At 53.8% G+C, this 20,428-nt stretch overlaps 1 protein-coding gene across 1 annotated transcript in view; it reads left to right on the top strand.

The window, feature by feature from the left end:
- Positions 1 to 383: 383 nt before the first annotated feature.
- The window catches only part of LOC106896506 (zinc transporter ZIP11-like), a 30,097-nt gene continuing 10,052 nt past the window's right edge, over positions 384 to 20,428 (top strand). Inside the window, 4 exon segments of the mRNA XM_014956577.1 lie at positions 384 to 432; positions 747 to 874; positions 1,896 to 1,934; positions 9,267 to 9,425. Coding sequence (XP_014812063.1) covers positions 384 to 432; positions 747 to 874; positions 1,896 to 1,934; positions 9,267 to 9,425 — 375 coding nt within the window.

The following is a 20,428-nucleotide window of genomic DNA, read 5'->3' as shown; positions in this document are numbered from 1 at the left end:
CGGGCCCCGGGAGGGGCTGGGGGGGGGAAGAAGGGCAGTGGTGTGTGTGTTCCTGGTGTGTTTGTGTGTAAATGTGTGTGTATTTGGGTTACGTGTATAAATAAAAATGTATTTTTACATATTGATATGTAAACGTGTACATACACCTGTATTTTAATATGTTTATCTGCCTATTCATGCATATTTTCATGGTAGTGGGGGTCCCCGGGCCGCCCCCACTAACCCCCTGCCCAGGACCCCCCTCTCCCTGCCCCGGGCACCCCCCGGGCACAGCCCCGACCCGGGGTTTGGTGCCTCTTCCTGGGCTTCTTTCACCTTTTCTCTTGGTCCCCGGGTGGCCCCAGCCAGGTGCTGTGGGGGCGTTTGCCTTCAACACGAGAGAAATGGGGTTTTCAGGCAAAATAAGTGTCACCGAGAAGTGGGACGTGACGCGTGTGTGTGGGAACTGCCTGGGACCCGGTGGCCTCTTGCTCAGTGGGGGTTTGAGTCACCGTTTCTTTGGGTTTCTTTGCAAAATCAGCGCAAAATCACCCGTGCCCTGGGTGGGACTTGGTGTGTCCCATCCCTTCCCCATCCCTTCCCCATCCCTTCCCCATCCCTTCCCCATCCCTTCTCCTCCTCAGAGCTCGGATTAAACTGCAGAGTCCCCTTTGGTGAGGAGGGTCATGTGTCGTCCCCCCCTGCCATGAGGGATTTTGGGGGGGTTATTCTCTGTTTTTAAGCACCGGGGGCTTCTCCTGATGCAGCTCCTCTCTCCTAGGCCAGCATGATCCCGGGGCACGGGCCGGTGCTCCAGTCAGTGCTGGGGACCTTCCTCACCTGGGGGCTGACGGCGGCGGGCTCGGCGCTGGTGTTCGTGTTCTCCAGTGGGCAGGTGGGTGCTGGCATCACGTCCCCCATCCCCAGGGGACAAAAAGGGGGTCCAGGGTGAGGGCTGGGCTCTGCTCAGGGGTGGGTTTGGCCTTGGTCCCACACCTGAGGGACTTGCTGTTGACCCCGGGAGGTCCCGGGGCAGGAGGAGGATAAATCCAGCTCATTTCTCTCCCCCTGTGGGGACACAGAAGAGGAGAAGGAAATCAAATTCCTGAGCCTGGGCTGTGGTATGTGCTGTAGCACAATCCCGGGGCAGAGCTGCAGGCAGGGCTCTGCTTTTGGGACAGCAGGTTCCTCTCAGTCACCTCGGTCTCTCTGGAGCAGGGATCGGGTCAGCCCCAGCTCAGAACGAGCAAAATACTGCTGGTTAAGTCATCCTGTCTTCCAAAAATTAGACATCCCCTTTTGCCGTTGCGTTCCGAAGTGCCCGGATGAATTTATTATTTATGCCTCTCTCTTGTGATGATTTATTCAGGAGTTTGTTGTTGCGAAGTGAGATTCCCTGCTCAGCAGCAACGTTGGTTCCCTTCCTCCTGGGGGAGGGCCACGTGCTGAAGAGCTAAAACTGGGCTGGGAGTGAGTGAAGTGGGCAGGATGGTGCTGGGTTTCTGGGAGAGTCGTGGCTTTGTTTATAGCAGCCTGTTGGTAGAAGAATCAAAACCTTCCAGGGAGGGGGGGGAAACGCAGGGCAGTGGGGAGGGTTTTGGGTTTACTCTCCGCATCCTGGGAGAGGTTTGGTGGGGACATTGGCTGAGCCCCATCCAGGGTGTGGGTGTGTGGAGGGAGCCAGGATGGGCTCGTGGTGATGGTGAAGGGGGCCATCACCCCAGGAGGGTGGGTCTGAGGAGCCCCAAAGCACAGAAATCCCTTTGGGTTGCAGAGATGGGGAGGAGACAGTTACTTTTCTTCTGCTTTCCCTGCTCCGTGGGGTTTGTGGTGTGGCTTCACCCCGCTGCTTCTGGGAGTAAATGGTGTGTTTTGTTTCTTTTTTTGTTTTGTTTTTGTGTTTGTTTTTTTTCCAGAGGCGGATCCTAGATGGGAGCTTGGGCTTTGCCGCGGGGGTAAGTACAGCATCCTCCCCCTCCCCATCTCTCCATGCCCTGCCCACACCTCTGAGGCCCCACCACGCGTCGCTTGGTTGCCCACTTGCATTAGTGCCTCTTGGATAATTGCCTGGGGGGGGCAGGTGGGGCAGGGAAGAGCTCGGGGGGAGCTGGTGGCCTCTTGTCACCTCTTGGTGCCTCTTGGGTGAGGGTGGAGGTGGCACAAGGTGGGTCATGGGGACATTGAGCTGCCCGTGATGGATTTGGCTCTTGAGTTAAACTGTTCTCATTTCCATGGTGTGATGATGACCCCCTGTCCTGGAGGGTAATTTGTGTCACTTGCTTTGTGCTTCTCGGTCTCCTGCAGACCTTGGGTGCTTCAAGCCCTTGGGAGAATCACAGAATCTCAGTGGTTGGAAGGGACCTATGAGATCATCAAGTCCAACCTCAATGGGGAATGAAGGGGGGATGAAGACACTGCAGCTCTACAGCAGGGGTGCACGCTGATGTGGGGCTTGGGGCATCCTTCCTGAAGGAAGACATGAAACTGTGGCTTGAAATCATGTTGGGGCTTGTGAATGTAAACCTCCTCCTGCTGCCTAGCTGCTGGGGTGATGAGGAGCAGGTGGAGGCTCATTTAAACTCGTTAAATCACATTTGTGTTCCTTCAGGTGCTGGGATGTGCCCGAGAGCCCCAGGGGTGTGCTCTGGGTGGAAGGTGGTTCTTCCTGGGGTGTGTGGTGGGTGTGCAGGGCCCTGCCAGGTCATGTGTCCTGGTGGGGGATGTGAGGTGCCACAGAACTTGGTTCGCTCCCTGGGACCTGCAGGTGCTGGGAATAATCCAGCTCCTCTGGGGTGGTGGATTCTCGGGCTGTTGTTTATAAAGGGATCACTCGCGTTAGGAATTGCCCGTTTCAGCTCTTTCCTCTGTGGTTTGATTTTTTTGGGGTGGTTTTCCTCCTGGAAACACCCCCTCATCCGTGCAAAGCCACTTCTGTGGTGTCAGGGAGATGGTGGTGGGGACAGCATGGGCTGGCTGTCCCCTCCCCGTGGCACCGTTGTCTCCTGGAGCAGCCCCCAGGACCAGCTGAGGAGGTACCGGGGCACGGTGGGCTGTTTGCTGGCTCGGGTGGTGGCCCGTCACGGTGTCACCCTGCCGTGGCCACTGTGTCACCCTGCAGTAGCCACAGTGTCACCCTGCCAGCAGCACTGAGTCACCCCGAGGTGTGGCTCGGCCGGGGAAGCAGAAGTCCTGCAAACATCTGCTTTTCCTTCCAGCTTCTCTCTGTTCCCTGCGCTCGGAGCGGGAAAGGGGAATTTTTTCTGGGGCTGCTGCAGTGTCTGCAGGGAAATGTCACTGAGGAAAGGCCACGGTCCCGCTGGCAGAAGGTGCTGCCACGTAAGCCACCCACCAGCTGCAGTTTGTGAGGGTTTCTAGGTCGTGTTTCTGGAGCTGCTGACTGGGGTGAGCTCTTTGTGTCCCCCAGGGTCCCCACAGCCCTGCCCTGGTGCTGCGTGGCCAGGACCAGCTCTTTTGGAGGAAGGTGCCAGAGATCCATGGGTCATTGTGCCACCAAGAGCTGCTGGGCTATATGGGAGCAGGTCCCTCTTTGATGGCAGAGATTTTTGGTGGCAAAAGCACCAGAGGTCACATCTTTCATCTTCCTTTTTTCTTGCTTTGCTCTGGATGTGCCCATAGATCTTTGCCTCGTGTCTCACAAGGGGCTGGTGTATCCCCCTACAAGGGCTGGAGACAGGGAAAGTGCTGGAGATGTGTGTGTTTGGTGGCTTTGAGAAGTGTCCACGGAGAAGCTGGAGGAGAAACCGTCTCCTGAGGTGGCCCTTTGGCAGGAGGCACCGTGGCCAACTTGTGGGTCCCTGCGTGTGGGTGGGATTGGGATGCTGGAGGTGGGACGGGATGCTGGATCTCAGGGGGCTGTAAGGGGGGAGTGATGGAGAGAGAACCCAGATGGGCTGGAAAATCCTCCTGGCTGGGATGAGGGGCCGTTCCTGCCTCATCCTTTGTGCTGGGGGAAGCTGGGGCTCCCTGGGTTTTACGGGGCTGGCTTTGCTTGGGGAGGGAGGAAGAGGCAGGAGGCGGAGCAGCTGGTTTTGAAACCTATTTGTACTGTTCCCTCTCTCTCTTCCTCCCCATAAGTGTTTCTTCAGACAGCGCCGTTGCTCTCATCATGAGCATCTCTGCCTCTGAGGGGTTTCTGTTGAAAACACCCCGGCTTTGATGTCGATCTCTCGCAGATCCAAGCGGCTGCTCCTCCGAGCGCTGGGGCAGGGGGAGGCAGAACTTCACTTCCCCTTTATCTCTGCTCTGAAATCTGGGCTGTCAGCTTTAATTAAACTTCTCTCGTGCTCCGTCAGAGCCAGCAAAGCCCCGGTTCCTCCGCTTTCAGAGGCGGGTGTTGCTTCTAACCTCACTGGTTTGGTGCTTGGCTCAGGATCCCTGGTGGTCATCTGGCTTCCAGGGAGTGTAAATGGAGCTCTCCGAGACCAGGATCCCTGGTGAAACTGGGTATAATGGATTGTTCTCTCTCTTTTTGGGAATTACTTGCCTGCTCATCTTCGGGGAGCTCACAAAACAGAATAAAATCAGAATTAACGAAAAACTTCTCCGCTACTGCTGAGCCAGGAGGAGGACATGGTGACCTCGAGGTCCAGGTGACCTCGAGGAGGATGGTCTGGGCTGCAGAGGGTTAGGTTGGGGTCCAGAAAGTGGTGATCTGGGGGGACTGGTGTGAGCCTGGGCACACGGGGAAAGGGGGAGCGACCTGTGGGTGCAAAGCGAAAGCCCCTTTTGCCACATCTGGTGGCACAAGTGTCACCTCGGGTGGAGGGGACCCGTGTGGCTGGTCACTGTGGCGTGATGGAGCTCAGCTTCTTCCAGCCCGGTGCCTCCTCTCAGGTGTCTGAGCTTCTCTCTGCCTCAGTTCCCTTTCTGGAAATCGTGGATAATGGAAGGGTTTTGTGTGTGGAAGCCTCGGAGGTGATGTGTTTCCATGGAGACAAGGCTTCACTTGCTTGGGCATCTGATGTGGAATTCTGGCTTTTCTCTTAAATCTCGATATTCTTAAATAAGACAGTTTTCTTAGATGTTCTCCGTTATCTTGGTGTTATCCCGGAGGTGCTGTGCTCTCAGACACCAGAAACGCTCCCAGCCCTCCCTCCCTGCAGCTGTTCCTCTTACTGGGTACCAGTTTCTAGCTCTGGGCAATCCTGCTTCAGCAGGGGAGTTGGACTAGATGATCTCTATGGTCCCTTCCAACTCTAGAAATTCAGTGAAATTCAGTGAAATTCAGTGAAAATTCTTCTGTCCCAGGTGAAGCAGAAAATCATCAAGACGCGCTCTTTAAACCCACCAGGCGTGTTTGGTGTCAAATATTCCCTTTCAGGGCTGCTTGAAACGGCGTCAGTGATTTCCGTGGCTCTGCTGAGCCTGGTTCTTGTTGTCGGAGCCTTCATGAAGTCACACGAAAAAGTTTGGCTGGGAAAGTGTCCTGCCAGTCTCTCACCCTCTGCTTTTCCTGCCCTGGGGATCTCCTGCTGGGGTGATGCCCGGATGGGGACGAATGTTGCCCCCCCAGCATTTGGAGGGGGACACCTCACCAGGTCCCTGCCTGGCAGGAGGTGCTGGTGCCAGCGATGGGGACCCTCTTGCTTGGGCATCTGATGTGGAATTCTGGCTTTTCTCTTAAATCTCGATATTCTTAAATAAGACAGTTTTCTTAGATGTTCTCCGTTATCTCGGTGTTATCCCGGAGGTGCTGTGCTCTCAGACACCAGAAGCCCTCCCAGCCCTCCCTCCCTGCAGCTGTTCCTCTTACTGGGTACCAGTTTCTAGCTCTGGGCAATCCTGCTTCAGCAGGGGAGTTGGACTAGATGATCTCTATGGTCCCTTCCAACTCTAGAAATTCAGTGAAATTCAGTGAAATTCAGTGAAAATTCTTCTGTCCCAGGTGAAGCAGAAAATCATCAAGACGCGCTCTTTAAACCCACCAGGCGTGTTTGGTGTCAAATATTCCCTTTCAGGGCTGCTTGAAACGGCGTCAGTGATTTCCGTGGCTCTGCTGAGCCTGGTTCTTGTTGTCGGAGCCTTCATGAAGTCACACGAAAAAGTTTGGCTGGGAAAGTGTCCTGCCAGTCTCTCGACCTCTGCTTTTCCTGCCCTGGGGATCTCCTGCTGGGGTGATGCCCGGATGGGGACGAATGTTGCCCCCCCAGCATTTGGAGGGGGACACCTCACCAGGTCCCTGCCTGGCAGGAGGTGCTGGTGCCAGCGATGGGGACCCTCTGAGCCCTGGGAGCGGTGCTGGGGCACGCTGTGGTTATAAATCCCACTGCCTTGCATGTTTTGAGGGGTTCCCATCAGCCTGAGGACACGGCCCTGGGTTCAGTCCTGTTCCGTGGCACGAGGCACTTGGGTTTTGAGCCTGGGTTTCGTCTCCAGTTCCATCCCAGAGAAGGGTTTGTGCTCCCCACAGCCCAGGGATGCTTTAGATAATGCTTCTCCCCGCTTCCTCCTCCCCCATCGACTCCCAGCTTGTTTTCCCAAGAGCTGGTGCATTTACGGTGTTGATGCATCTTGGCTCTGGAGCACCGAGTCTCTCTCTTTTTGGGGAAAATGTCCAAATCCCGTTTGGCAGGAGGCGCGTGTCCCGGTGCCAGCGAGCTGGCACGCTGCGGGTCCTTCTCCCCGTCCTGGCTGGGGCGAGGAAAAGGCTTTGTGTAGAAAATTGTACCCTCTGCCGAAGTGGCTTCGTGTTTTATTGATCTGAGGAGAGCCAAGGCTGTTTCTCTTTTTATTCCTGCCGTTGATGCCAGCTTGCTCAGTGACATCGGTGGGGTTTGAGTTCCTGTTCTTGGCTGGACAAGGACAAAGATTTGTAATTGAGTGTGTGAGTGATATTTTTTTATATATATTTTTTTTTAATTTTTTTTTTGTTACTTAAATCAGTTCCTTGGCAGAGATCCTCACCCTTTTGTTAGTTCTTGAGCATCATCAGATAAGGGATGCTGCTGAACCAGACGGGGAAGCGCCCTGAGTGGGCAGGAGCTGGTGGGCAGGAGGTAGCACCCTTGGGTGGGACCTTGGCAAAGCCCATGTCCCCATATCTGAGTGCAGGGGGGGACATTGTCACTTCTGCTGGCTGCTGCAGGGCGATCCAGCTCCTCCACCAAGTGAGGTCCAGGGGTTTCTCTGCATAAAAGGGTTTGGGAATAAATGACTTTCCCTTCCTGAGCAAGTGCAGGTGGTGGGTGCAGCCCCACAGTTTGCTCCTGGGGAGGCTGGGGTGGGTTAAGGCTCTGTCATCTCCTGCCCCCGGAGCCTGGTGGGAGCTCCACTGCCTTCGGTGGTGAACGGGATCTGGAGGCTGAGCGGTGTCAGGCCTCTGTTTTCCGTGGGGAAATGATATCTTAACACGAGATGACAATATAATTCTGCAAAGCCTCTCCGCGTTGCTTGTGTTTCCATGTTGGGGTGTGTGGTTGTTTTTTTTTTTTTAAAGGAGGTGGCATTTGAAATATGAAGTTTGACAGCCGTGGTGCAGCCTGACGTGACAGCCTGCTTTCTTCTTACTCATCGCGAGCTGAGGTTTACACAATCCCCCCGGGACTGGTGTCTACGGCAATAGGCATCTCGCTCCTTCGTTAGAAGTGATTTAAAATGTTAATAGTTCATTACACACCCCTCTGCCGCGGGCGAGCCCTGGTGCTGTGAGAGCAAGCTGGGCGGCAGCTCTTCTGAGCATCCTGCAGAGGAGACCTTGCGAGGAGCTCGGGGAAGTTGCTGGAGGGAGAGTTGGGGTCACTTTTTCTCTCTGTGTCCCTCCGGGCTTGCTTTGCTCCGTCCTGCTGGATCCTGATGCCTTTTTCCATTGGAAGCTCCCCTTTGATGTGTTTCTCTGGGAGCATCACCTTGTCCATCCTGAGGTGGTGAGGACCCTGTCACCCCATGGCAGGGCAGTGGGTGCCTTTGGTACAGGGTGGCTCACAAAGGCTAACACAGATCTCCACTGTGATTTTATATTTCTTTTTTAAGCCCATCTGTGCTTATCTGGCTGACTTTCTTCCTCCCAGTGCATGATGTGATGGGACCAGTCCCCAGAGCTGGTCACAGCTGAGCTCCCAGAGCTGACCAGCTGCAGGGAGAGGAGCCAGGGCCAAGGCTGCTGGTGTTGTGCTGGGCTGATGACTTTTTAATTAACCCGGCCCAGTACATCGTGCAGCAGAGGAGAGGAAGAGATAAGGTGATAAAATACAGGGTAATATTATGTTCTTTAGTATAAGCTTGTGAAACTGGTGCCTCTCTTGGCTTTCTGTTCCCTACATGGGGGAACACACTGAGCAACCAGCTCTGCAGCCTGCCCTGCTCCCAGCTGGGATGCAGACCCCCCCAAGGTCCCAAATTCTGTTTTTTCTGTGGGCTTTTGGGTGGTTGTTTCTTGCTAAGCAGCAAGCAAGGGAAAAAAAGCAGCACTGTTGCCTGAAAGGTTTATTTTCTGGGTGCAAACTGTGGTGGTGGAACACCCCGGCAGGACTTTGGCAGCGCTGGTCTTTGCGCGTTGCTGTTTGGGATGGGAACTTGTTCTCCTCCCAGTCTGGGGGCTCTGGCTTGGCTGTGGGGCAGGAGCACTGAATGTGGGTCCCTGTGGGAGGAAGGCAGCGGGGTCACAAAGCCCTGGTGCTGTGGTTGCCGTGGTGTGGGCCAGCGAGGCAGGGAGCTGGGCGTCGAAACCGCAGCGGGCTGGGATCTGCATGGCAGCCCCGTGGCGTGCCCTCGGCTGGCTTGGAGATGGCTCTTTGCCTCCGGGCCTCATCCAATATTTATTCTTTTCCTGCCTGATGAGGGTTGTGTTTCTTTCCTTCTGTGAAGCCCAGAGCTGGGTGCGGGATGGATGGGGCTCATCCCGGCGTCAGCTGGGATGCAGGGGAGCAGGGTAGGGGCCAGGCAGCACTCGGACCTGCTCCTGTTGCTGCAAAATCCCTGAGGAGAAGGCGTTTTTCCTGTTCCCACCCTGCTGCTGTGCTAATCCCACGGAAAATCACCCTAATGAGCTTGTGCGGTTTGTTTGCTGCTTTAGGCTTTTGAGCCAAGAAAAAGGCTCCTGGTGAAAACAGGGGGAAAAAACCTCATTTCTCCATCCTTCAGTGATTTGTTCCGTTGGGAAGCTGGTTTTCATGGCTCTGCTGGGTTTTACTGGCCACACGGCTTGTGGGACGGGGCACGGGGGTTTCCTTGGCCGGAGGGTGGGCTAGTGCTGCTGTGCTGTGGCCAGTAGTTGGTCCTCGTGGCATGGGTGCCTCCGTGGTGCTCACCGCTCCCCTTCTCTCTCCCAGGTCATGCTGGCTGCTTCCTACTGGTCCCTGCTGGCCCCGGCTATCGACATGGCCGAGGAATCCGGCGACTTCGGAGCCTTCGCCTTCTTCCCGGTGGCCGTGGGCTTCACCCTGGGAGCAGCTTTCGTGTACTTGGCCGACCTGCTCCTCCCAGCGCTGGTAAGTTGGGTCTCACTGGGCTGGGGGCTTCTGCTCTCCCCTCCAGAAGCCAGACACCAATCTGTTCCTATCACAAATTTAATAAAATGGTGTTTTCCCCAGGCCCCCGGGTGGCTCTGCCAGCGCTGTCTGCAGCTTCAGGCTGTCTGCACTCTGGTTTTTTTTCTTCCTTTTTTGCTTCGTGCTTCTGCTTTTGTTCTTTTCGCCGGCAACACTTGGCGAGCAGTTCAGGTGTGACCTTCTGTTTCAGCTCAGAGGTTTAATTTGTGGAGCTGCCAGCCCTCGGAGCATTTCAAAATTGAATGAACCATCCTACCATCTAAGAGTATTAGTAAAAAAATAAATAAATTGGAAGCTGTTGGATATATATTTTTTTTTTAACAGCTGAAAACACAAGCATAGCTTAGGAAAGAGATTCTCAAAACAATTCCAGAGAGCTTCTTAAATTTTTTAGTTACTTTAATGGAAGTGGGGATTACGTGTGGTTGGGAGTGTGGGGTTTTCCATTTGAGGAGCGGCACAACCGGTAACTCTGGTGTCTGGGGGGGGGGGGCCTCAGCATCAGCTGAGCTTTTGGAGCCTCCTGTAGCAGGAACGGCCTCAGTTAGGATGAAAATTGCTTGATATTACGGTGTGTAAATGCATCCATTCGCTTCCAGTGCCAGTGGATGCATTAGGGTAAAGAACAAATAAATGAAAGGACAGTGGCGTCAGAGGGCTGACAGCCTGACCCCCCCTACCCCGTGTGCTCTCCCTGCTCCTGCCCTGGCTCTTTTCGGGGCTCCCCAACCCTTTGTGGGGGGCCAGGGGCAGCCGGAGCCCTTGGAAGCTGCTTGCCATCAAACCTTGATTTTTATTTTTTGCTTTTTCTCTTGGCTGTGGCAGGGATGGTTAAAGGTGCGGGCTGGGGGCAGGCTGTGTTTGATCAGCTGCCCGGGGCTGGTGCTTCCCCGCAGGGTGAACAAACAAGTTGCACCACGAAAACTGCTTCTTCCCCACGGCTGGCGTCGGGCTCCACTGCTTTTTGACACGGGCAAGGGAGGGAAGAGTGGTTGGGAAAGGGAATTCTTGGGTTGCAAAGGGCGGGGTGGAGGGGTGACAGGGGTGGCCAGTGGGCACGGTGATGAGGGGGATGCACTGCTCCTTCCGAGACTAATATATATTATTTTTTGTTATATATATATTTATCAGGAAGAGTGTGAGCAGCAGGTGGAGGGAGGTCATCCTCCCCCTCTGCTCTGCCCTGGGGAGGCCCCATCTGGAGCACTGGGTCCAGTTCTGGGCTCCCCAGTTCAAGGACAGGGAACTGCTGGAGAGGGGACAGCAGAGGCTACAGAGATGATGAGGGGCCTGGAGCATCTCTCTGATGAGGAAAGGCTGAGGGACTTGGGGCTTTTTAGTCTGGAGAAGAGAAGGCTGAGGGGGGATCTGATCAACACCTATAAATACTTCAAGGGTGGGTGTCAGGAAGATGGGGCCAGTCTTTTTTCAGTGGTGCCCAGGGACAGGACAAGAGGAAATGGGCACAAATGTGAACGTAAGAAGTTCCACCTAAACATGAGGAGAAACTTCTTTGCTGTGAGGGTGGCAGAGCCCTGGCAGAGGCTGCCCAGGGAGGTGGTGGAGTCTCCTTCTCTGGAGACATTCAAACCCCCCTGGACACGTTCCTGTGGGACCTGCTCTGGGTGGCCCTGCTCTGGCAGGGGGTTGGAGGAGATGATCTCCAGAGGTCCCTTCCAACCCCATAGCGTTCTGTGATTTGAAAAATACACCGTTATATCTTGCTTTAAATCCAGTCCAAGTACTGAGGGGAGAGGAGCCATCACCTTCCCTGTCTCGACAGGGCTCTGCACGGTGTCACCACGCTCGTGTCCCAGGGGACCCGTGGTAGCTGGGGTGTGTGTTAATGCTGAGCTGGAAGAGGGTTTGCAGCCCGTGGCTGAGGATGCTGCTGCTGTGTGTTTTATTTCCCACAAAAGTGTGTGTCCTTGTGCTGGAGGGTCTCTTCCAGCTGGATAACTGGCAGGACCCACCTTGGGCAAGTGTAAAATGCTCCTTGTTCCCTCCCCAGGTGGCTCAGGCAGGGTCAGGAGGGTGATGGTGGATGGGGGGCTCCTGTGCTCCCTGCCAGAGGCAGTGGTGACGGCTCCTGGGCTGGTCACACACCCTGCAGCGGGCAGGGAGTGGGATTTTTGGGATGCTTTAGGAAGAGGATGGGGCAGGCAGAGCTTAGGAGGGATGCTGTGGAAGGAGCAAGGGTGGAGGTTGAAGCTGAATGCGTTGAAATGAAAAATCAGCGAGTGCCTGCTGAGTGCTGAGCCCCCCCGGGCTGTGCTGGCCACGGAGTCTGGCTCAAGATGCATCTCCTTTTTTCTTGGAGCCCAGACGTCTCTCTCAGGAGCCAGCGCCACTCAGACAAGGCTAAAACCATTGCATTTCACTTCTGAAAGTCTTGCTTCTTCCTAAACCCATAAAAAAAATCTCAGGGCTGGGTTTTTTTAGGTTTTTTTTTTAGCCACCCACTTAAGTCAGGCAGGGAAGGGATGCTGGTGAGACCGAGGGCGCGCTGTCCCCGGACCAGGGATCTGTTTTTAGCTCTGCTCTTTGCACAGGGAGCTGGCGCTCCTCCAGGCTGGGTTGGCTGGATAGCAACAGGTAGTAAAAGCTTTTAAGCTTTTAAAGGAGTCCTTATCACCCCTGCTCCCTGGGGAGGCTCCAGCTACAGCCCCCCCCAGGGAGCTCGGGTGGCTCTGGTGCTGCCCCGGTGTTTGCTCGAGGGTGGGAGGGTGAAAACCTCCAAGACAAACCAGTTAATGATGCCGAGCAGCTGTAGTCATTAAATTCCTCGCAAAAGACACATCTATTCTATTGCATCTTTATCTTTGGCTGTTCTTTCCCCGTGTTGAAGCCTTTAACGTGTTTGTTCATCCTTGAGCTGAGTTCAGGGAGGAGACGGATGCTGGTCCGGCTGGTGGAGGATGGCAAACCATTCGGGAGCATTTGGGGAGTGAAAACACTGCAGAAACCTCCAGAATTTTTAAAAAAATAGGGTCTCTGCCTTGTTTTGGCAGCTGTCTCCTCGCACATCGTGTTCAGCCAAAGTGTGTCTGTACCTGGGGTTGGTGCCTGGGGAGGTGACGGAGATGTTTCTGCAGCAGGATGTTCTGTAGTTTCTGGAATATCTTAAACCACCAACAAACAGCCCCGTCTGTCCTGTCCCTCCCCAGTGATGCTGAAACAAATTTCTCTCCTTCCTTCGCTCTTAATTTAACCTTATGGTTACTTTTTAAATAAGAATTTGGCTTTCAGCTGGTATTTGAGGAGGTGTCTGGGTGCAGAGGGGCAGGTGATGGGGGTGTATGAGATGCTGTTGCCTTTACTGAAGAATTTGAGGGTATTTAGGGCCAACACCTGAAGCCTTTAAGGGAGAGTTTACTCAAAAATACTGCTCAGCACAGTAGGTCCCCGATCACTGAGCAGCTATTTTTGGGTCTACTGTTAACGTGTAAGAATGCTGGAATTAAGTATTATTATTCTCATCCTTCAAATGTGTCTTGCAGCTCTGCTGACTTGGCTGGGTTTAGTTCAGAGCGTGATGTTTTATTGGGTTTCTCTGATGGGTTTTCTTGCTTCGGCCTCTCTCTCTTCCCGGAGGAATCCCACAGGAGTCCAGGGGATGCATCCAGCCCTGGCTCTGGTTTTCAGACAGTCTCTGCCTGATTTTGCTCCTGAATCTTCATGTGTGTGTGATGCTGAGGGGCCTGGAGCATCTCTCTGATGAGGAGAGGCTGAGGGGGGGAACTGATCAACACCTAGAAATACTTCAAGGGTGGGTGTCAGGAGGATGGGGCTGGTCTTTTTTCAGTGGTGCCCAGGGACAGGACAAGAGGAAATGGGCACAAACTTGAATATAAGAAGTTCCACCTAAACACAAGGAGGAACTTTGCTGTGAGGGTGGCAGAGCCCTGGCAGAGGCTGCCCAGGGAGGTGGTGGAGTCTCCTTCTCTGGAGACATTCAAACCCCACCTGGACACGTTCCTGTGGGACCTGCTCTGGGTGGCCCTGCTCTGGCAGGGGGTTGGACTGGATGATCTCCAGAGGTCCCTTCCAACCCCGTATCATTCTGTGATTCTGTGTTGTCTTTGAGATGGTGGGTCCCCAGGGCCTCTCCTGATGGTACTGCAGGCTGGGGGAGTCCACACATGGGTGGGATTTGGGTGGGATGCTGCATCCACACTTAACGCTGTGGCTTCCAGGAGCTCCCTCACTCCTGCCTTTTTCTAGATCACTGCCCCAAAATGCTCCTCCGAGAGAATGGGAGCTCTCAGGTGGGATACTGGTGGGACTGGGAAGGTGGCAAAGTGGGAGATGCCCACCAGCCTGGTGGTACCTGCCTGCCCACCTCCCTACGTGCTTCTGTTAACCACGTTGTTCTTTCCTGCGTGATGTCCTTTGGGCTCTGCCATCATCACGCTTAATAGGATAATGAGGCTTAATCAGCTTCATCTCCTCTACCTCCAGGCTTCATTTTCCTCCAACATCTGTCTGAAAACAGCTCTGTCTCTCCCAGCCGGGTGTGGGGCTGAGCTCGCTGCGGGACCCCCATGGGTGCTGCGGTATCTGGGTGCTCTGGGGTCCCCCCTGGAGGAACTGATGGGCTTTGGGGGTGGCTCTGAGGGAGGGAGAGGAGGGCAGATGTCTCAGGAGAACCAGGAGTTAATCTATAACCTGGGGAGAGAGCTGATGGGCCATTACTGGGTTATAACAGGAGCCTGCCAATACTTCTGGTGTAAGAGAGGATGGGGACGGGGAGCCAGGGCTGTAATTCTGGCCTGGAAATACCGTCTCCATTGGATTTTTAAATTTTTTTATTTTTTTTTTTTCTTGTTCTTGTCAGCTAGATACAACTTGGCTGGGTTTAGTTCAGAGCGTGATGTTTTATTGGGTTTCTCTGATGGGTTTTCTTGCTTCGGCCTCTCTCTCTTCCCGGAGGAATCCCACAGGAGTCCAGGGGATGCATCCAGCCCTGGCTCTGGTTTTCAGACAGTCTCTGCCTGATTTTGCTCCTGAATCTTCATGTGTGTGTGATGCTGAGGGGCCTGGAGCATCTCTCTGATGAGGAGAGGCTGAGGGGGGGAACTGATCAACACCTAGAAATACTTCAAGGGTGGGTGTCAGGAGGATGGGGCTGGTCTTTTTTCAGTGGTGCCCAGGGACAGGACAAGAGGAAATGGGCACAAACTTGAATATAAGAAGTTCCACCTAAACACAAGGAGGAACTTTGCTGTGAGGGTGGCAGAGCCCTGGCAGAGGCTGCCCAGGGAGGTGGTGGAGTCTCCTTCTCTGGAGACATTCAAACCCCACCTGGACACGTTCCTGTGGGACCTGCTCTGGGTGGCCCTGCTCTGGCAGGGGGTTGGACTGGATGATCTCCAGAGGTCCCTTCCAACCCCGTATCATTCTGTGATTCTGTGTTGTCTTTGAGATGGTGGGTCCCCAGGGCCTCTCCTGATGGTACTGCAGGCTGGGGGAGTCCACACATGGGTGGGATTTGGGTGGGATGCTGCATCCACACTTAACGCTGTGGCTTCCAGGAGCTCCCTCACTCCTGCCTTTTTCTAGATCACTGCCCCAAAATGCTCCTCCGAGAGAATGGGAGCTCTCAGGTGGGATACTGGTGGGACTGGGAAGGTGGCAAAGTGGGAGATGCCCACCAGCCTGGTGGTACCTGCCTGCCCACCTCCCTACGTGCTTCTGTTAACCACGTTGTTCTTTCCTGCGTGATGTCCTTTGGGCTCTGCCATCATCACGCTTAATAGGATAATGAGGCTTAATCAGCTTCATCTCCTCTACCTCCAGGCTTCATTTTCCTCCAACATCTGTCTGAAAACAGCTCTGTCTCTCCCAGCCGGGTGTGGGGCTGAGCTCGCTGCGGGACCCCCATGGGTGCTGCGGTATCTGGGTGCTCTGGGGTCCCCCCTGGAGGAACTGATGGGCTTTGGGGGTGGCTCTGAGGGAGGGAGAGGAGGGCAGATGTCTCAGGAGAACCAGGAGTTAATCTATAACCTGGGGAGAGAGCTTTTTGTTTTTTTTTTTTTTTTTTTTTTTTTTTTTTTTTTTTGCAGAGCACAGAGTAAATCAATAAAGCTGCATGTGACGGGGTGGATCGTTCCTTGGATTTTAAAACAAATAGTAACCAAAGTGCCTTTTAAAAGCCTTTCACCTGGGTGGGGGAGTGGGTGCTCTGCGGGTGCCAGCGCTGGCCCCTCGTGCTGCAGGAAGGACCCCCGTGGCCGAGACCCCTGCCTGGGCTCCGGGTCTTGGGTTTAATATTAATTTTGAATTATTTTGGGCTGTGGTTTGTAGCTACATCCTGATTTTCATGAGCAGGGTGAGGGTCTTTGCATGGGTGTGGGATGTTCATAGGGGGAGGCTGGATCCCATTAACCCTCCAGCCATCACCCCCTCCTGCTCCTGCCCCCTTTGGCTATTTTTTGGCAAACCCTGGCTTGTGAGCTTTTTTTGGAACCTGCTGTGGGAGGGGGCATTCCGCAGAGTGAATTTGAGGCTATTTTTGGCGAGCCCCCTCGGGAAGGGTTTGGGAACTGGATAAACAGAGCTCCCCGAGGGATGCTCCCCCGTTTGCTGACGGGGGTGTCTGTGGTGTGGCTTCGGGATGTGCCTCCAGGGTTGTGTATTTTGCTTTCTCAGCCTGGGCCAGTCACGTACTGGGGGAAAACTGAGAAGTGTGAGGGGGGGGCGAAGCGGGAGGAGGGACCCTCGCGCCTGCTCTTTCACACAACGCACCTTATTTCAATTTCCAGTTTATTTCTCAGGGCTAAATCACAGCTGGATTTGGTGGAAAATCTCTTTATTTGGTGGGGGGTGTCACTAGATGGGGATTCCCAGCACATACCTGGTGTAGGGGGGTACCAAGGCATCATTAGTGCCATGGGGGCCGTTGGAGGATGATGTGGATCTTCCCAGTTTGGTGCCAGCAGCGTCTGTGGTTCCCCCCAGCAAAGATGGGAAGTTTCTAATGCCCTTCTGATTTGCATGGAGCTGGATTTGACGGGTTAATTATTTCACGCGGCGGTGAAAACGTGCCGGGTCTTGTCGCTGGTGTTAATTTATAATCGGAATAAAGGTTTCTTGTATGCAATTTGCCAATTCCTCCTGAGACGTGCCCATCACAAGTTCCCGTCCTTAATGTGCTTTTTCCTGTTCATCTGTGACTCCTAGAAAGTTAATTAGCTGCACATCCTCATTGCCGTGGTAGGTAGAGGCTTTTTTTTTTCCTTTTCCCCTCCATTCGAGCATCAACCAAAGGCTGTGCCTGTGTGTGGGGCATGTGTATTTTCTAGTTTATTAAATTTTTGAGCGTGGGACGGAAACACTGTCCAGAGCAGCCCAGGGACACGGGGGCGTGGGTGGCATCTTGCCGAGCTCAGCCTGGTGGCTGCACATCTTGGGCCACAAAATCTTGGGGAAATGAGCAGATAAAGGGGTTCCAGTGAGGTGGTTTTGATGGTCTGGGGTGTGCAAAGGGACTTTACCCCTTTTTTTTCATTTTTCCACGTGCAGCCTGTGTTGAGCACTCCTGACAGCCCTGCGTTTGCCTCTCTGGGGGGGATGAGGATGGACCTAAGGGCTCGGTTGACATGGGCTCGCGTGAGCCGCAAGCTTGACTCATGCATTCCTGCTCTGCTCTGGTGTCCTTTGCTTGGGGGAAAATAAATAGCAGCCCTTCTGTTTGTTTTGTTTTGTGGCATTCTGGCCCTTTTCCGTTGGCTCTGGGAGGGAGGAAGGATCCGGCTGCGATGACCGAGGACATGGAAAAGCTTTCTTGGGAGCCTCATCAGGCAACGTAGCAAAGGCTTCTTCTGGGAAAGGTCCTTTCCCTTCCAGCTCGAAATAAGTATGAGTATCTGGGCATGATTTTTATTAACTTCTCAAACAAGCCCAACCCAACTCTTCCCCGAGGCCAGCTCTGGAAGGTGATGGAGCTGTGTGGGAGTGATGTCTGGGACTGGCTCCCCCCATGTCCTGTCTTGGGATTCTCTGAAAGTCTCTTGTGAGAGTCCCAATTCTCGAGGCCAGCACCCAAAAACCCCTAAGGGTTTATTTAAGGTGTGTTTTCCCCTACAACCTGGAAAACCTGCCCGCCTCCCACCCCTTCCCTGCCCATCTGCAGTGGTTTTAGCAATTGAAATCCAGTTGTTGCTGGATAGAGTGAAATTATTTGCCAAAAAAAAAAAAAAGCACAAGGTTGTAATTAGACTAATTTTTAGAAAAGCATTTTGTTTTATTAATGGCGTTAAAGGGTTATTTACTTCCAGAGTGCAATTTGTCAGCTGCTCTTAATTATAATTCTCTCTCTTGTTATGTATTAAGCATTTAAAAAACACATTTTGTTTGAAGCCCCAACACTCGAACTAAAGGGCAGGGATGCTTTGAAAACAAGTCAGGGTTTGATTCCCTCCTGCCCTCGTTAAGGTTTATGGGGACAATCACTAACGTGCTGATGGCAGCCAGAACCCAGAGCAGGTTGCCACCGTGGCTCTGTGGGCTGGCAGCAGGGTTGCCCGGGGAGCCAGGAGGTGGAAAAAAATCCCTCTGTAAAAAAGCAGGGAGTGAGAAAAACCTGGTTTAATTCTTCCTTCAGTGAGCTCCTGCACTGGGTACGTGTTTGTTCCCCGGTACCGGTGGCCGTGACAAAGCACCTCTTTCCCCTCTGGCTGCCTCCAGCAGGAATTACCCACTGATAAGGCTGGTAATGTAACATGGGGCTTTTCTCCTCTGTGCTTCAGCCTTTGCTGATTTAATTTCAATTACTCTTTGGGGCCTGGCTCGGAGTTGTACAGGAGAATGAATTTTCCAAAAGGAAGCAGCCTGTTGGGTACCAGCTCTGCCCCGGACCTGCCGGGATGTGGCTGGCACCGTGGGGAGGGAGGGAAGCATCACCATCGGGGGGTTCTGCTGGATCCTGGACAGTGTCTGACCTTTTTTTCTGATTGAATTTGAGCATTTTTATCTTAATTTTCAGTCCTGGAATAAGCAGGAAGCAAGCTGCTGTGGGAGAGCAGGGAGTGGGTGCTGCTGGCAGCCACACGGACCAGAGGGGACGTGGGTGCTTGGACCATCCCATGGGATCTGGTGGTGGAAACCTCCTGGGCTCTAAAAACTGGTGGGTGATGCTCTGCATCCTGCCCTCCTGGAATAAGCAGGAAGCAAGCTGCTGTGAGAGAGCAGGGAGTGGGTGTGGGACATGGGTGCTTGGACCATCCCATGGGCTCTGGTGGTGGAAATCTCCTGGGCTCTAAAAAGTGGTGGGTGATGCTCTGCACCCTGCCTGCCTCCTGGCGGGCTCGGGGGCAAGATTTGGGAATCTGGCTCCTGCAGCATCCCTGCTCTTACTCCGAACAGCCGAAGCGGATCCTGTGTATCCGTGGGCACGCTGAGCGCCGGGGAGGCTTCCTCGCCTCTTCCTTCATCTTAAAAATCTGCCTTTTGAATTTGCTCGTGGCGTAACCCCAAATTAATGCCTCTGCTGTGAAAAGGAAACCTGCCATTAATGTGACAGAGTGGCAGCGAGTGAGGTTGCAATTGGTGACGGAGATCACGGGGGGAAAAAAATGTGTATATATATATATATACACACACAGATCTGGAAATGCTGCACCGTGCCAGCTCGCTCTCAGGGTAAACTCTGACTCACCCAGCCTGATTTGACACGCTCTCTGCCTTGAAGGCGAGCTGGAAAGAGTCATTTTTGTGCTTCTCGGGGGGTTGTGTGTCCCCCCAGGGAGGACAGTCCCCTCCATGGCCAAAGGGTAGGTCTTGCCTCGCCGTGGCTGCCCGTGAGTGGTGTCAAATGGGCATTTGCTCTTAATCCAGTGGCACATCGTGCCTTATTGACAGGCTGCTGACCTGCTGGAGAGTGGAATTGGGGTGAAAAAACCAGCATTTATTCCTTTCTGGGCTCCTCTGCTGTTGTTTGGAGCCCGTGGGTGTCTCCTCTCTCACACCCCCACGATGCTCCAGGCACGTGGGGTGACGTGTCCTCGTTGGTGAAAACCTTCGTGGTGGGTTTTCCTGCCTCCCCCCATCAGGCTCTAATTATCGAGGAGGTGGTGGCAGGAATGTGACTCTGATCTGTTGGCCACGGGCTTCAGAGATAATGCAAAGTGAAAAACTGACTGGATGAGTCTCCTCGTAGAGATTCGGGCTATTTCAGGCTTGGGAAGGCGTCTCGCTGTTGGTTTATGTTTCATACGTGGTTTTTTTAAGGCCTGTCAAGACTTTATAGGTGAGGTACATACTATAAATGAAGAAATGCTCTGATGGCCAATTTCAGAGCTTGATTTCTGGGTTTTTTGTTGGCTTTGGTTGGAGTCCAGCACCCAAATGTGTTACCTGGGCAAACCCAGGACCAGCCCTGCCCGTGGGGTGGTTTTGGGGGGGAACCATCCCATTCCCTGGGTCAAAATTGAATGTTGGGACAGTCCTGAGATTCCGAGGGAAGGGAAACTGGTTCGTTTCTGGGCGGTGGTAATCAGGAAGTGCCTTGTCCCTTATTACCCCTCTCTTCTGTAATGAATTAACAGATTAATTGTACTGGCTGAGGGGAAGGTGGATTTATTAAGCCGTGCTTCAGGAAGGTGTTGGAGGCTCCTTTGGTGTCTCTCCTGGGCTTCGGTGCTATTTTGGTAATTAGGGGCTGTGCAGGACGTGGAGAGGAGAAGAAGAGGGGCTGAAACCACAGCCTGGGGGACGAGGTGGCTGCCGGCTGGGTCCCTGGAGCTGGGATGCTCGGGGTGGGGGGATGTGGGGAGCGGGGGCTGCTCCCCAGCTTCTCCCCCCCCCAGGTCTGCCGGGCACTGGCGCACATCCCCACGGCTAATTGCAGCTCTGAAGGAAGTTGTGTTTTCATGTAATGTAATTAGGCAGCACTGGCATGGCGTGGTGCTTCGTTAGCGGGGTGATGGATCGCTGGCTCAGCC

The sequence above is a fragment of the Calidris pugnax genome, unplaced genomic scaffold, assembly GCF_001431845.1.
Source record: "Calidris pugnax isolate Ruff unplaced genomic scaffold, ASM143184v1 scaffold312, whole genome shotgun sequence".
Lineage (NCBI taxonomy): Eukaryota > Metazoa > Chordata > Aves > Charadriiformes > Scolopacidae > Calidris > Calidris pugnax.
This window is presented reverse-complemented; position numbering and strand designations above follow the sequence as displayed.